Source organism: Montipora foliosa, chromosome 8 (assembly GCF_036669935.1).
Source record: "Montipora foliosa isolate CH-2021 chromosome 8, ASM3666993v2, whole genome shotgun sequence".
Taxonomy (NCBI): domain Eukaryota; kingdom Metazoa; phylum Cnidaria; class Anthozoa; order Scleractinia; family Acroporidae; genus Montipora; species Montipora foliosa.
Genome location: NC_090876.1, coordinates 52,006,083 through 52,023,496, shown reverse-complemented (window position 1 = coordinate 52,023,496; position 17,414 = coordinate 52,006,083). Strand labels below are relative to the sequence as shown.

The following is a 17,414-nucleotide window of genomic DNA, read 5'->3' as shown; positions in this document are numbered from 1 at the left end:
TTGAAGTAATTAAACCTCATTTTGACATTGACAACAGTCGATTACTCTACTGGGGTGCAGGGATGGTGTAGTGGTGAGAGCACTCGTCTCCCACCAAATGTGGCCCGGGTTGGATTCCCAGACTTCGCGTCATATCTGAGAGGTTTTCTCTGGGTACTCTGGTTTCCCCTCACCTCATAAATCAACATTTGACTTAATTTGCGTTAACTGTTAATTTCAGTTTACAGTGTCCCCAATTCGCGCTCCAGTGCTAGAACGACTAGACACTTTAACTTCCTTTCCTTTCCTTTCCTTTCCTTTTTCAAACCAGCCACCAACTTTAGAATTTTATGAAAACCCTTCCTGTCATATAGAGAATTCTCCAGGATGAAACCTTTTAGGATGCACAACTTTTGGCAGTGGGGGACCACCTCAGGTGTTCTGGCCCTACTGTGGACATTGCCTCCTCATCGATCCTTGTGAGAGAAGGTGTCATGTCAAGAGAAGAGTCAGAGAGGCCATCGAAATATATTATTGGACGCAAGATTTAACTGGGGAGCCTGTTACAAGCTCCCCACAATCTACTGAAATGTTTTGTCATGTATTTTGCAGTATAAAAATCATGCAACTCCATCACTTGATAATGATTCTGTGGTGGAATCGAAAGCTTGTGTGTCGTAAAACGTTTTATCTTGGAGTTAGAAACCTTCTTTATGTTCAAATTTTTGGAAGCAAACGTGGTGTGCAAAGGCTAGCACAAGTCATTTGGGTGTGTTTTTTCTGCAGTATCAAGTAAACAAGTATGGACCCATAAGAGGAAACCTGGGGGATATTTTGGTGAAGTTTCTGCCAGGATCTTATCAGTAACTCCAGTGTCGAGATTCTGGTATTCATTTAAAATATGTATTGTGCTATACATGTACGCCAATGTTTTGATGCTGCAATGATAACTTACAGTACATTCCAACTATTATCCAGGAAAGTGAGATGACTCATTTCAAATTCACAACTGAAGTTTTGAAGTCACTGTGTAGTCAGGATAACAGGCTCTCTTGTGTTGACAAGTTTATCAATGGAGTACTGAAAAAGAAACCAGAGGTAAGACCATTTTTTATTTGTAACGTAAAAATTATTATGTTGAAAAGTTTTTTGAGAAATTCATTAATTCATTATTTTGTGTCATTGGTAACCAATGTTTCAGACAAAGAATAAAAACACTTGTTCCAGCCAATGCTGTGAGGTAAGATAAAATTATACCTTAATAAGCTGATTTTAATTACGGGAAATCAATCTGTATATTACATAAGTTGGGGAACATTCACATAAGGTGGAAGGAGGTGAATTGGAGTATTCAGTTTAAGTAATAAAATAAATGGTTTCCACCACATGCATATGACTGTCACTATGTAATTAAATGTAGAATTTTGGTGTTTCTTGTAATTTAAGTAATTTTTAAAAAAACAACAGCAGTGTTTTATCGGGGCTTAAAAAGACGAGGCATAGCCGAGTGTTTTTAGACCAGATAAAACATGTGCTGCGAGTTTTTTGAACTGCTTAAAAAACATTCCACAAAGAGCGTGTCCCTCCTGGACTCAAAATTTATGGTTCAAATTGTGAGAGGTGAATATTAGCATACAAGAAAAACAAGCTATGCCTTATTAGTATTCTTTATATAAAGAATACTAACGAGGAGTGTTTTATCAGGATATAAAGCTCATGCATGTGACGTTTTATCGGTGTTTTGATAGGCTGTTATGCTCATGAAATATAGTTAAATAAAATTTAACATAGTTAACGACTAGGAGCTAGTCTGGTCAGTAGTGTTTTGCAGGCGGTTGTTAGTGTCTTGGCCGTCTGGTAGCGTTGTTCAGCGTTTTGGTGCGTTCTGTAGCGTTTGTTGTAGTTACATGGTTCACGACTGGGAGCTAGTCCGGTCAGTAGCGTTTTGCAGGCGTTTGTTAGCGTTGTTATGCGTTTTTGTAGCGTTTGCAGCACTCTTTAGGTTGGGGGAGCCCTGGGGCTGACATGGTTCAGCGGTATTCCTGCGTAGTGCATGCGTTGTCCAATGTGCTTGCAGCGTGTTTGTTGGCGTGGCGTTGTGAGTCGGTTTAGGAGTTTAGTGGTTCTCGGCGTTCTTCTTCTCGCTTCGTTGGCTATCTCGGTCGCTGTCCAGGTTGAAATAGAAGTTCTTCGATCTTCGACCGTCTCCATCTCGTCTTCACCGCCGTGTTGTGGTTCGTCTTACCGTCTCTTGTACCAGTTCCGATAGTCGGCTCGTCGCTCAGATAGCGTGGCGTTTCTTTGGCGGGCCTTGTGTAGCGGTTCCCAGTTGTGGTCAACAAAAGAAAAACAACAATAGAGAAAACACAAGGATTTATTCCGTCATCGACCGTGGTTTCCTCGCCCTCTGTCGTGTCTGTTGGTTTGTCTTTACTCGCTCATCGCTCTTTCGTGCTTCGGACCATCGTGTGCTCCGATACGTTTATTTTGGCGGGCTTAGTGTAGCGGTTCCCAGTTGTGGTCAACAAAGGAATAAATTCTAAGGATTTCGTCAGTCATCGACCAGGGTTTTTTCTTCGGCGGCTGTCGTGTTTATTGGTTTGTCTTTCCTTCACTCGTCGCTCTTTCGTCCCTGGACCGTAGTGTGATCGCCGATCCGTTAACGTGGCCAAAGGATTTCGTCCTTCATCGCCCGCGGTTTTTTCTCGCTCTCTGTCGTGTTTGTTGGTTCGTTTTTCACTTCTTTTTCGTGGTCGCCTCTAACTCGCTCGTCGCTGGTTGGTATTCGATCATACATCATGCCGAACCCACCTCGTTCAACCAACAATAGCTTGTCCGCTGGACTTCGTTCGGAGGACATACCTCTCTTGTCCCCCGCGCCGATGGTGGTTTCTACGGCTCCCTCTGGCCCCGTGGCGCCTTTGGCCGTCGATTCGATCGCCGAGGCTGTTGTTCGCGCGCTTGGAAGCACCCTTCCGACTATCATCTCTTCAATTCAAGGGAGCGTCCCTCGCCATTACCCCCTTCCGTCCTTGGCACTTCTGTTGGCGTCACTCCATCTAGCTCCTCTGGATCGACTGCTGTTTCTTGTGATGTCAATGTCTCGTCTATGGCTTTTGGGGCGTCATCAGGTACGTTTACTTTGCCGGCCTTCATTCCTACCTTTTCTCCTGTGTCGGCCATCACTGACTCAAGCTCGGCCCGCTTCATGGCCCCCATTACCTCTCCATTCGCGAGTCCCAGTGTATCTGGCAGCCTGCCAAGTTTTGGTAACTCTGGATCAGTGCCTACGTCTGAGAAGGCTTTCATTGTTGGTCCTGGTCATGCACCAGTCCCGGCAAAATTGGCCAAGAAGATCATCGAGGGCCAGTTCGTGGAGTTGGCGGATCTACTTACAGTCAATCTCCGAGCTGGGGATCAGGAACCACAGACCTTCCTGGAGGGTAAACTCCTGGTGTCCAACGTAAAACGCAGGCAGGTTGAAATCAAGGATATTCTTACTTGGACTGAGGCCTTCACGATTTTCCAGCTGGTCCTGTGTGCCTCTCACCCCCTGCGTTGGGTAGACTTGACCAGATATAAGCTGCTCATTATTCAAACAGCCCGCCAATATCCAGGTCTGGCTTGGCTTGAATACGATCTGGCCTTCAGAAGGGATGCCGCTGCCTCGGGCCTTACGGATTGGTCCAAAATGAATTTGGATCTGTATAGTTTTCATTTGCGTTTGCCAGCATCGTCCTCACTGCAACCAAGGCCGTCTTCCCTTTCCGGGTTTCCTCAGTCTTCCTCAGACAGCCCAGACTCCCACCGACGCACACCATTCTGCCATTCCTGGAATGAAGGGAAATGCCGGTGGCTATTTGGGAAGTGCAAGTTCCGCCACAACTGCAGCAATTGCGAGGGAGAGCATACCAAGGCTAACTGCCCCTTTCCCCGCTCAGCTGGATTTCGTTCCCGTTCCCGCTCCCCCTCCCCTGGAGGGAGCAGGGGACAGTACTGAGGGGCGAGGTTCGCCCAGTGTTGTGTTTGTACATAGTTTGAATGATGTGATTGCGTTGCCTCGCCAGCCGAATGGATTGCCTCAGTTGGCAAAGTTGTTTTGTCCTGTTCCAGTTTCAGTTCCAGTCTCAGTTCCCGTTTCTGTTCCAGTTAAGCCCAGCGTTCCAGTTGTCTCTTTTGCCCCGTTATCTCCGGTGTCTCAGGTCACACCATTACAGTTGGATCAATTTCAAGCCGAATTATGCCACCATCCCAACAAGTCAGCTGTGGCATTTGTGACTTCTGGCATACGGGATGGATTTCGGATAGGCTTTGACCCATCCTTGGTGTCCCTCAAATCTGCATCTTCAAACATGCGTAGCTCTGCTGAGCACCCATCAGTGATTGACTCCTACTTGCAAGCTGAAGTCTCTTCTGGCAGGGTGGCAGGTCCTTTTCCAGTGCCCCCGCTTCCGTCATTGCAAATAAGTCGTTTCGGGGTGACCCCCAAAACTAATCAGCCTGGGAAGTGGCGTCTCATTTTAGACCTATCATCCCCAGAGGGGCAAAGCGTCAATGACGGCATCCCTAAGCCCCCGTTTACAGTTCAGTATGTTTCAGTGGATGCTTTCATTGATGGCATAATGTCTCTGGGTCGAGGAACGTTAATGTCCAAGTTCGACGTGGCCAGTGCATGTCGGAATGTGGCTATCCACCCAGACGATCGCCCCCTTCTTGGCATGAAGTGGCGTGGGCAATATTTTGTGGATTTGGTGCTCCCTTTTGGGCTGTGTTCAGCACCATTTATTTTCACCGCCATTGCAGACCTGGTTGAATGGATCCTGGTTCACAATTATGAGGTTACATTTCTCCGTCATTACTTGGACGATTTCCTCACTTTGGGCCCACCGGCGTCTCCTGTGTGCCACAACAACCTTCAAACCTGCGTTCTTCTGTGTTCAAAACTTGGCCTTCCCCTTAACCCAGATAAGTTGGAGGGACCCGCGACTCGTCTTACAATCCTTGGGATTGAACTTGACTCCGAGAACCTTCAGGCTCGCCTTCCGACTGACAAGAGAGACAGGATTGTTTCACTGTTAGATGAGTGGTCGGAAAAACGTTTTTGTAAACGTCGCGAGCTGGAATCCCTGATTGGCCATCTCCATCACGCCTGCAAGGTCGCCCCACAGGGTAGGACATTCCTTCGTCGGATGATCGACTTGCTTTGTGCCTTTCGCCGTGATGATCACCCCATTAGGCTTAACCAGGAATTTCGGCGGGATTTAACCTGGTGGCGGGAACTGTCCCAAACTTGGGATGGCCTCAGTTTTTTCTGCATGCCCACATGGGCACCTCTCCCGGACTTCCAGGTCTCATCGGATGCAGCGGGCTCTTTGGGCTATGGAGCTATTTTTAAATCCCACTGGTTTGCTGGTGCCTGGTCAGCTGCACAAAGTTCCTCATCTATAGCGTACAAGGAGCTCTTCCCAATTGTAGTGGCAGCCTATCTGTGGGGCTGTCAGTGGGTATCTCGGCGGGTCGAGTTCTTTTGTGACAACGAGTCTGTGGTGGCTGTACTTAAGTCTGGCACCTCGCGGGACAAAAACCTAATGGTGTTGCTGCGTTATTTGACTATGCTGGCCATCCATCATTCCTTCTCATTTACAGCTTCATCTGTTCGAGGCAAAGCTAATCCAGTTGCTGATGCACTCTCTCGATTCCAATTTCAGCGGTTCAGACGCCTGGAGCCACAGGCCGACCCAACCCCGTCTCCTATTCCTGCTTCCCTTCTGGCAGCGCTTCAGATGCCTTGACTCAGAAGTGTCGGTTCTTACTTACCCAAGGTCTTGCACCTTCCACCCGACGAGTGTACCGATCCGCCCAACGTCGATTTACAGACTTTTGCCGCCAGGATGGTCGTGCAAACCAGGATGGCTCCATCCCCCCAGCCACTGAGGAGACTCTCATGCGCTTTGCTTCCTTCCTGGCCGACAACCTGAACCATTCCTCCATCAAGGTCTATCTATCAGCAGTGCGCTCCCTTCACATTGACCATGGCCTTCCCGACCCGCTAGTCAACTGTCTTTGTTTGCAGCGTCTGCTAAGGGGTATTAAGCGAGTTCAAGGTCCAGTGTCACCCAGGCGCCTACCTATCACCGTTGATCATCTGAAGGTCATTCAGTGCTCTTTGGACCTGTCTACTAGAGACCATGTGATGTTGTGGGCTGCGTGCTGCTTGGCATTTTTTGGGTTTTTGCGTGCGGGCGAATTCACGGTCAACTCGGCCTTTGATCCTCACACCCATATGACTGTTAGCGACCTGCAAGTGGACTCCTTGGTGAATCCCTCTTGTTTCAAAGTCCGTATCAAGTGTTCCAAGACAGACCCCTTCCGTGCGGGTTGTGATATCTACTTGGGGCGTGGCTCGGGCTCTGTGTGCCCCATAACAGCGTTGGGCACGTACTTGTCTCTGCGTGGGTCTGCTCCAGGGCCCCTGTTCTTGTTTAGTGATGGTCGTCCTCTTACCTGGCAGCAGCTATCATCCTTTTTGCAGTCTACCCTACATGGGGCTGGGTACTCCGGCGCCTACTCCGGCCATAGTTTCCGGATTGGGGCGGCGACCACTGCAGCGGCACGTGGTGTTCCGGATCACCTGATCAAAACCTTGGGGCGTTGGTCGAGCGAGGCATACCAGATCTATATCAGAACTCCAGTTAGTTCCATTGTCCGTGTTTCCTCCCAGTTGGTGGCGTAACAGGTAGTGGATTTCTCTGGTTACCAGTGGGGGTGGGTGCCTCAGGTTTGGGCTATCGGGGGCTTAGGCCTAGTTGCCCCGAGCCCCCTTGCTCCGGGTTCTTCTTACCCGGAGATCCCTTCGGCATGGCGCGGGGGGCTCGTGGCTTGGTTGCGGGTTGGGCAGGCCAGTCGGGTGTTCTAGCGCCTTGGGGATGTGACTGCGGTTGCAGCCCCCAGGCTTCCTGGGCACCTACCCTCCACTGGCGACGTGGGCGTTAAATATAGTTAAATAAAATTTAACATAGTTAACGACTAGGAGCTAGTCTGGTCAGTAGTGTTTTGCAGGCGGTTGTTAGTGTCTTGGCCGTCTGGTAGCGTTGTTCAGCGTTTTGGTGCGTTCTGTAGCGTTTGTTGTAGTTACATGGTTCACGACCGGGAGCTAGTCCGGTCAGTAGCGTTTTGCAGGCGTTTGTTAGCGTTGTTATGCGTTTTTGTAGCGTTTGCAGCACTCTTTAGGTTGGGGGAGCCCTGGGGCTGACATGGTTCAGCGGTATTCCTGCGTAGTGCATGCGTTGTCCAATGTGCTTGCAGCGTGTTTGTTGGCGTGGCGTTGTGAGTCGGTTTAGGAGTTTAGTGGTTCTCGGCGTTCCCTCCCTCTCCCCCCCCTTTCTTTTTTTTTTGTGCTCTTTTTTTTTGTGTGTTATTATTATTATTATTATTATTATTCCACTGAGCTATCTGGCTCAAGTGTGACGGGTGCCTTAGGGGGGCCTGGCGCGGGGGGCTCGTGGCTTGGTTGCGGGTTGGGCAGGCCAGTCGGGTGTTCTAGCGCCTTGGGGATGTGACTGCGGTTGCAGCCCCCAGGCTTCCTGGGCACCTACCCTCCACTGGCGACGTGGGCGTTAATTATTAATATATTTTACAAGGTGGTGTTATCGTGGCTTGTCTCACTCTACCCAGCTATTTTTATGTGTAAAAGTTAGTATTATGTAGCTTCAGCAGTTAAAATCGTAGTTACTAATTAAAAACAAAGAATGACCTTAAATGATCTAAAATGACCTAAAATGACCTAAAATGATCTAAAATGGCCTAAAATGATCTATAACGGTATCTAAAATGCACTAAAATGAGCTACAATGGTATTTAAAAAGACCTAAAATGAGCTACAACAGTATGTAAAATAAATGTAGACATCTCTAATCACCTGGCTTGGCTTGGTTTGGCTTGGCTTAGCGAGCGAGCGAGCGAGCGAGCGAGTGGTGGCTCACAAGGCCTATGCGGGACAGGCAGACTCAATCGCATCGGTAGCAAGGAAAGGTCTGATCAGGTGGTGGCAGTACTGCAATGTCACAGTTCTTCCTCCTTCTCCTCTTCTTCATGAGGTTGGCTCTGGGGAAGTTCTCAAAGGAGGAGACGGCTTGATGAAATGCGTTCCGCCAGGGGTCACGATGTGGGGCTAGAGCAGACCACTGGCAGTGGTCGATGTGGCAGGCACGAAGGGTTTTCTTTATAGAGTCTTTGTATCTTTTCTTTGGTCTGCCCTGTCATGGTGGCCAGTTGACAGCTCGCCATGCAACACAATCTTGGGCATTTGATGACCCTCCATTCCGGAGACGTGCCCGGCCCAGCGGAGCTATATCTTCAACAGCATGGCCTCAATGCTGATTATCCCTGCTTGTTCCAAGACTTCAACGTTGGTGATGAAGTCACTCCAGTGAATGTTGAGGATGTTGTGGAGGCAGCGCTGATGGAAGCAACCAAGGAGTCGCTGGTGGTGACATAGGTGACCCATGACTCGGAGCAGTACAACGTACAAGAGGGTGACGACGGCTCTGTACACACTAAACTTTGTGCCTTTCTTTAAGTGCTTGCTGTTCCAGGCTCGTTTGTACAGTCTGCTGAAAGTGCTGTTTGTCTTTGCCAGTCTGTTGTAGATCTCCTTGTCGATCTTGGCATCAGTTGAGATGGTACACCCCAGGTAGCTGAACTGATGGACTGTCTTCAGCTCTGTCACACCAGTGGTAATGTGAGGCAGGTGGTCTACTTCCCATGGTGCTGGCTGGTGGAGAACTTCAGTCTTCTTCAGGCTGACCTTGAGTCCAAAGAGCTCAGCAGCCTCTGCAAAGCAGTCAGAATGACAGTGCCTATGAAATAAAAAATAACTAGGGTTTATTTGAAAGATCTTTAAAAGAAAAGAAACATGGTTTTCTCATTTTTAAAATATCTCCTATCATTCTGGAGACATTAAGTTTTTGTGTAAAAACTGATGATGTCATTAGTGGTTCCAAGGGAAAAACAAGTCACAAAATCTAGGATTGGCACAGTCAAGGATGGCAGAGTCGGTTAGTGCGCGGCTTTGGTGCAAGAGGTCCTGAGTTTGATTCCCGGATCTCGCATCCTTGTTTCGACTTCTTTCCTTTCCGTGTAGCTAAGTAGCTTTAAATACCTGTAAAATGGAGCACTGATGGAGAGGGGGGAGTAAATTGAGCGCACCGTCGACCTCAGGTTTGTCAGTTACGAGTTATCGATATTAAATATGGTTACTTACTTTACTTTACTTTACTTTAGAGTATCCTCAGAAGTATTAAAGTAGTTCTCTTCAAACTTGGCACCAATAATGTTCATCAGTCAATGCATAAAATAAAAGCCATTGTACGTTGCCATGGCGGCCTTATTGCTCCCAGATCAAGTTTATGTGGAACTGATGATTCCAGTTTTTGCCTTAACCAAACAAAATTCACACTCCATGAGTTGATAGGAGATCTACGACAACATTGGCTCTGTGTGTGTTTTGAGTGGGACTGTCTGTCCTGATTTGAGAGGAAATTGAGATATTTCATTTTCATATTTTCTAAGGGTTATTACTCGTGCCAAGTTTGAAAATATCCCTGTTACACTTTCTGATTTTGTGATCCATTTACCACTGACGACGTCATCAATTTGCTAATTTGCAAAACACAAAAACTCAAATATCTCTGAAAGGAGAAAGGTACTTCAAAACGGTAAAGGCCATTCTTCATTATTTTGAAAACTCTTTCAAATAGGAATTAATTATTTTTACTTCATTGGCACTTTATACTCTAAAGGATAGACAGGATCTCCATTCCAAGAGAGATTATTTAATCTTTTCCCATGCTTTCTAAAACGTTAACTTAAGTTAACTTTCTTCCGCTAGGACTTGAAAGAGTTTGTTGATGACCTTGGCTGTTGCGTAGGATCAGTTTTTCACATCATGGAATGTTACAGGTTTGAGAAGTTACATATTATTCCTTGTGAGTCTAGATGAGCAATACTTAATCATTAGCAATTTGTATAGGAAATTATATGAACGTGAGTGCATTATTTTTGTGATTTATGGGCACGAGTGAGAACTTTCAAAACATCACAAGTGGCCATTAATCACTAAATGCAGAAGCAAGTTCATACGATTATTATTTAGTTTTGAAACAATCTGTCTTTAATTGCTTCAATTTAAAGTGCCACAGTGACCAAAAATCAATTATAATTTTTCTTTGGATTTCAAAGCTATGTTAACTAAATACTAAGGAACCAAAACTTGTTTTAAGCCTTGATTGAAAAAAGACATCTGTATATTTTAACTGGAATTTTCCTATTTAATAGTACGCCATTACAAACTTAAAGATCTGTGTACACTGCAGAATTAATATGCAGCACAGGAGTTTTGGGCTTTCAGACTTTAAACTCGCATTTTGCATATATTATAAGCTGCATTCACACGTCGAATCTAGTGGGCCTTTGATGTCTTTTTTCCCTGTATGCAACCCCAGTCGGTCCATTTTGAGCATGAGTAATGGCGGACGGTGAAATCCATAACTTACTTTCAAAGTAAACGGCCTTTGGATGAAAGTCAAAGCTCAGAATTTTGTCAGTCAGATGTTAAGCAAACACACTTTCAAAATCTGAAGAAAAGAAGGAAGTGTTTATTTTTTTTTTTAATCACAGGGGCACTTTAAGGAAAAGAGTAGCCGACTTCAGTGAGTGAAGTAGCTGACGCTTTTTGTCGGCTAGGCCTACACACAAATATAACGTGAAATCGCCTTAAGATGTTTTCGGACATTCCCTTTTTTTTCTCTAAATATCTCAATTATTTTCTAAATATCCTAATTTTTTCTATATATCCTGAAAATACCTACCTTTATTTGCATAACTAACTCAGCAATAACCTAACAAAGTATAAGGCAATAAAATATTTACAGGAAATTCAACGGTGTCCTTTTAAGAAACACAACAAAACAATTTTTTTAAACATATGTGACATAATATATTAAATGGAGAATACTGCTGCATGTGATTACTGAAGACAAATAAAAAACAAAATAATAATGCAAAGCTGGTTGTACGGCTGTGAGGATATATATAGTTTTCGTGCCTGGCGAAATATTGGAAAAAGAAAAACTATATATATCCTCACAGCCGTAAAACCAGCCTTGCATCATTATTTTGTTTTGAGTGTACAAATTATTTGATGGTTAGATCTCCCAAGATCCGGCACTCCTACTTTGTTCAGCTGGCCCTTGCATATAAAAAAATTATACGATTACTTCTGACCCATATGGGAGGATTTGTGTATTTTCTTTGAATTTCTGTGTCTGTAAGTGCATAGCATTTAACTTAAAAAATTGCTTTCTTTCTCCAGGGGAAAAAACGTGACTTCAATAGTTTTTCCCTAAAAAATCCAAAGTATCACAATTTTTTCCTTAATATCTTGATCTCAAGATTTTCTGAAAATCTCAAAATCTTCTAAATATCTCAAAAAATATCCGGATATTTGTGACCGGGCCTATTGTCGGCTGTATGTACTTATAGCAACCACTGCAAATTGGAATCTTTTCAAAAGCGAATTTAGCCTTAGATACCTTGGGCCGTTTTAAACGTCGCATTTTACATGTGCCGAATCTAATGCGAATGAGCGAAAACAATAGATTTTTCTGTATTAGATTCGGCACATGTAACGTATTACCATTCTTTCTGAAGAATTCCATTATATGCCCCCCCCCCCCCCCACCCAAATGATATATTTCCAACTCAAGGCTCGTGCTTTACACCCTCATCATGACAAATATTTAACTTTAAGTGACTCCTTCAACTGTCTTGAAGCCAAAGTTGACAAAATTCAGTCCAAGCTCAAAACTCGTTTTCTGCGATTTCCGCTTCAAAAATGTAAGGAATGTTTTTCATTGTAGAATTGCACTGTTTACAAAATTGACTTAGCTGATCTCACCTTATTCATTGCCCATAGTTTTCTTTTTTCTTCTACAGTGACAAATTCTTTCTCGTTCTCAAACTTTGGGAACTCTGTGTGGAGACCATTCGTTTGTTCCGATCTTCATCTCTGCATTTAGCACACATCAAAAAATGCCAAACCTACCAACAAGGGCTTGTTACTTTTCTGATAAATGAGAAGATTCTCGAAATATGTAATGCCAAACAAGCAAATTTTTGTTTGCTAGCTTGATCATGTTGATTCAAGCTGTTTGCTAGCCCTAACTTTTCAGTAAGATGAAGCTTAGGGTTAGGGTAAGCCAGTTGCTTGGGAGAAATAATATTATTCAGTTTTACATTGTCCCCTAAATACTTTTAAAGTAGAGTTGATTGATTCTTTCCATACAGTATTCAACCACAGAGAGACAGCTTTGGTGTCCTTGTAAAGGATAGTTACTCCAAATGTAATATAACAAGACCTCCTGCTTGTACACAGGAACAAAAGGTGGGTTGCATGTTCTTGTATTGCGGGTGAAACATACAAACATACATACAAATTTATCTACCCCAGGAAATGGGAAGGGCTGATTAGGCCCTTAGGTGAAGTAGAAGCTAAGCCCTAAGGTAAATTAAAAGACTTGTGATCATTTTCTTGAGGCAGGTGAGTATAATTGAAGTCCACAGGACGCTTATTTTTCCCCCGTTTTTAAACTTTCGTTTAAATATCTATAGCGTCTGGAGTGTAGTACTTCAAAAAAATTTCCCCCCATAGTGTAGCCACGCGTTTTAGCGGGCCTTTGATTTATACCCAAAAACTTTTGGCCGAGCCAGTTGGGCCCTGGTAACTACTGACGTCAAAGAAGTAACTTGATCGCATCTCTTCAGGAAGAAATGTGAAAAAGTGTAAGAATAGAAGTCTTGAGAGTTGTTTTTAACTTTTTGTTAAGTCTTTATAGAAACGTCGGACGATAGTTACCTTCGGATGCCGTGAATGTTCTGACGATTCAGAATGGATTTACATTCCGCTTGACTTCTTTGACGTCATTAGTTACCAGGACCTAACTGGATTGGCCAAAAATCAAAGGCCCGCTAAAACGCGTGGATGCACTATGAGGGAATTTTTTTGGACATACGACACTCGCTGTATATATTTAAAAGAAATGCTAAGTCACGGTGAAAAAAATAAGCGGTTTGGGCAGTACTAAAGGTTTTCAGGGTCGACAAAGTGGTTGCATCAACAGGGTACAAAAAAAAAAAAAAACCAAGAAAACAAAAACAACCCCATTTTTTATTCAATAGACGTACTAACAAACAAATTAAGAAGGTATCAACATATCCAAAGAAAGCTTTTGCAGTAAACAAAATGGTAAATGTTTACCGCAATAAATTAGTGAGATGTATTGACTATTTTAATGGCTGAGCTGCCACCAGTCCCTTCTTGAAGACTTGAAGGTTGTGCTTCTAAACTAAGAAACTGGAAGGTCATAGTTTTGACTGTTGTTAAAGGCACTCTTATGTTTTACGAGTTTGTTCAGATCGTGATCGAAAAAAATGCGTCTCTTTAGTGAAAGCTTTATTACGTAATCCACTTTTTAAGTAAAAGCTATTATTGGATAGAAAAGGGTAGCAAAAGCTTGTTTTAGTCTTTGCGAAAAAGGAGCATTCAGTCATTCCTCATCGTGCCTCCGTTGTTTGAAAAGTAGATAGTGCTATCCGGAAGTTTGAGGCTCGTTCTGCTGTTTGATTCCCTAGGATTCATTCTGCGACCCAGAGGCCGCGCTTCTTTCGTTCAGTACGAGGAATAACGACCTCTGGCTCCCTCTGGCTTGTGACAAAACCAGGACGTCCGCTGAGATTGCGCAGACGAGCTGGAACCCATTGGTCGTTATGCTTGGCGCTGACCGAGAGAATCGCGGCCTCTGGGGACGAGAATGCCTAGGATTCGGCTCAGACTATCCTTTTTGCGGTTCGCCATTTTCCTGTGCGTGCGTATTACAGTTTGTTTGGGACTATTCGGCATGATAGAGAGACTTTCAGAGAAGATCCGCGAACTCGGTATCTCCTCATACAGAGGCGCTCGTGATAACCACTAGACCACGCAAGGCTACGTGACAGACTAGGGGGGGAAATATTAATTGGAGAACCGTGTGAGAGACCGGAAAGTTGATTTCATGTTTTCGTTTCACGCGATATCATTATCCGGTTATCGCATGACTCGGTAACACATCTCACCGGGCTAATATTCTCCCTGTATTGTTAAGAAAAAGTATTAAATATTTTAAAATCCCATTGTAGAAACTTGTAATAAAAGCATCCCTTTACTAGTTTTGATTGGAATCAATGCCATTAACAACAAGTATTCTACGATTGCACTTAACCCTATTGTTGGGTTACGGAATGTGGACTTTGTACTTCTGACTACGGAATTGAACTGGGTATTGAGGAAGATATTGTAACATAAAAAAACACTGAAATACTGTAAGTTAAAAGGAAATCAGTTAAAAATCCTCTGCACAAAGTGTAGGCTACCCTTAGGCTCTTGTTGCACAAGAACTGAAAGTTGTCGTTGAGATAATCGTCAAGCTTTTTACAAAACATTGTTTTCTGATTAACAGATTCAATGCCCATCAATACAAAACCGGAGTCTCAGCTCCCCAGCAGCTTCTACAGTCTCTGCAGACAGTTCATTGACAGGAAAAAAGATAGTAGGGATCTGTTTAGCAACTGTTATTTGTCTGGGCATGGTTATCATTGTCGGCAACTATTTCTACCACCGAGTCAAGAAAAAAGCAAATGTTCGGTTCGAAGACTACGGCTACTCCAGACTCAAGATGTTGGAAGATGAATATTATTTTGATGTTGAAATTGATGATGACGATGATGAACGCACAGGGCTGGTATCGCTTTAGTTAGGTTCGTTCTAAATTGATTTAGAGTTGTTAGGAGCGGGCATGGTGGGCATATACTACCTTTTCAAAAGGATTCGATACTCTTACCACAATACTTCCAAATACTGGAAGGTTTTTAGCGGGGAGGACTTTATAATGTAGCCCGCTTTTAAAGGGAATTAAGAGCACAGATAGTTTATTTTATACAAAACGAAAGAACGCGTGCAGGGGTCAAGCTGCTACTGTAGCAGTTCAGTACATCTAAAACTCTCGCATGTCTCGTACTAAAACGTTTCAACTCTTAAATATTTAGGAAATATGTTCCTCCTTTCTTTGCAGTTTTCATTTTATTTAATGTGCCGTATTTTCCCGCAAGGTCAATATGATGGTATTTTAGCGTACGCTTTTTTGCAGATAGTCGGATGCATTTCACGGGATAAAAAGAAAAGCTTAGTTAAAAAGTAATCAAAAGAAACCAGTGAATATATCTGGCAATTTGTTTACGGAGACTTTATCAACAGAGCTGATATTTTACGAAACATACTTTTAAATCCGCATACGTGATGAAGTATCATATAGAGCAGGATGTTCCAAACGTTGTGGCCCTGGCCACCAGCAAAATCAGTTCATGAAGTCATGAGGCTCCTGAACGTCATAAAGCGATCGATTCATACCAGTTAAAACAGTTGCACTCCACACACGAAATGTCGTTCAGAAAACTACACCGTTTACTCCAGGAAACTACACCGTTTTACTCCAGGAAAAAAAAATTGTCCAACGATTTTCTTGAAACTTTCCCTGAATGTTCCCTACTAACCCCCGTTTTAAGAACTACAACAACGTAAGTCACCGTGCTTGCTTAAGAGATATAGTGGGCCAGTCTTACGCCATTAATCCCTGGACTGATACTAATCACGCGCGTTATTTCATCGGCTCAGGGTCCATATTTGCGGTAGCTAAACGAGAGGGTTTTCATAATAACACTTCAAAAAACACCTGATAGTTAGAAAGTCTCGAGCATATGGAACACTGTCTTATATAGTGAAAATCACTCAACTTAAAAACGACGTCGACTTAAAACGTTTCTCGAGTCGTTTTCACGATCATAATTCAGTTGCATTCCTGGGTAAAGGGCTTTATGTACGTTTTCCTTTGGATAAATTTTTTGAAATTTTTTATTATTCCAAGGGGATAATTTGTACACCAAAATTATGCAACAAAAAATATAGGTCACCGTGCTCGTTTAAGAGTCAACTACCATCGTACCTGTCTATCACGATTATCGTAGAACGAACAACAAAATTCCCCATGTTCTCGGAATGCGCCCTCTTATTCGCAAAGAGTTGTGGGTCATTCACCACTTCTCTCACGTGTTTTGAGAATTGTTTCATCGCGTATGATCGACTTACGCCATATTTACAATGTTGCAAATTTGATCCAATTTATAAACATTGACATACCATATGCGCAGTACAGGATGCGCAGTGCAATACTGAGGAATCACCTTAAGCAGTAGTGACACTCTCCGTCGGAGGAATTTTTTCATTCGGGAGAAGGAAAAAGATACTATCCTGAGTCTATTTCGTGGACATACCACTGAGGTTTCGGAATTGTTATGTCGTGTTTAGAACACTTATGGAAACACGCAACGTTTTTTACCCTGTTCAACTGTTGATCCCGATTGTGTTATGTACACGTGAGAATAATTATTTAAGTAAACACTATCACTGGGAGATAGATATGTTTTTCCTTCGTGAAATAGGTATCACTTGTTCACCTTGATGAAGTAATATGGCTTGTCTCATGATGTTGTCACTTGTGGTGTGGATCGCGACGTTTCAACTGCTTACAACCAGTCATCATCAGGCTATGGGGTCTACTGGTTACGCGTTTAAAGCAAGTTACTCTGCTGTGATTGGCAGAGCACCTTGCTTCATAACAGTCCACCTCATTGCCTGAAAAAGACTGGCTGCAATCAGTCGAAATGTCGCAATGCACACCACAAGTGCGACCATTTTGAGACAAAAGGTAAAAATAATACATTAATATTATTACGCTATTCTTGATGCATGCTTTGGCCAGCGTGCACCAGAGACAAGCGTTATCTCAGAGACAAGGGAGGAAAAGGCAGTAGTGTAGCAGTTCTCATAACCAGCTACTATTGCTTTTAAGTCCACGTCATTGTTGCAATTTAGTATTTTGTTGCGAGCCAATCACTTTATACGTTACGAGAGCTGCTACATCACCCGGAAAAAGGAGAGCGTCAGGTCGAGAGTAGAGTGCTTGGTGACCAGGAAGTTCTTCGGAATTCTCTGTTGGAAATGAAAGGAACCAGAGAAGAAACACTCGTTTGGAAAATGAAACACTTTATTTTTTGTCAACCGGTCCCTACTTCGTCCAATGATACAAATACAAACCCTACAAGTGCAAGAAAAATTTTCTTCGATCTAAATATATGCATCTCGTATAACTTTAGCCTCCCAAATATTAGAATACAACAAACTTTACATTATTAAATCGTCTGCTTCAAGGCTGTACATTATCTTTCAGATTCATCATCATTTTGTAACAAACTAGCAAAGAAATGAATAAAGATGCCTTTTATAATGA

General features: G+C 43.5%; 1 protein-coding gene across 1 annotated transcript in view; it reads left to right on the top strand.

Annotated features, from left to right (window-relative positions):
* LOC137967353 (uncharacterized) overlaps positions 1–17,414 on the top strand; it is a 20,873-nt gene extending 3,459 nt beyond the window's left edge. The window contains exons 2-6 of the mRNA XM_068813884.1: positions 958–1,077; positions 1,181–1,219; positions 9,869–9,939; positions 12,325–12,421; positions 14,532–17,414. Of these exons, the coding sequence (XP_068669985.1) occupies positions 958–1,077; positions 1,181–1,219; positions 9,869–9,939; positions 12,325–12,421; positions 14,532–14,825 (621 nt within the window). The 3' untranslated portion in view covers positions 14,826–17,414. The remainder of the gene's footprint in view (positions 1–957; positions 1,078–1,180; positions 1,220–9,868; positions 9,940–12,324; positions 12,422–14,531) is intronic.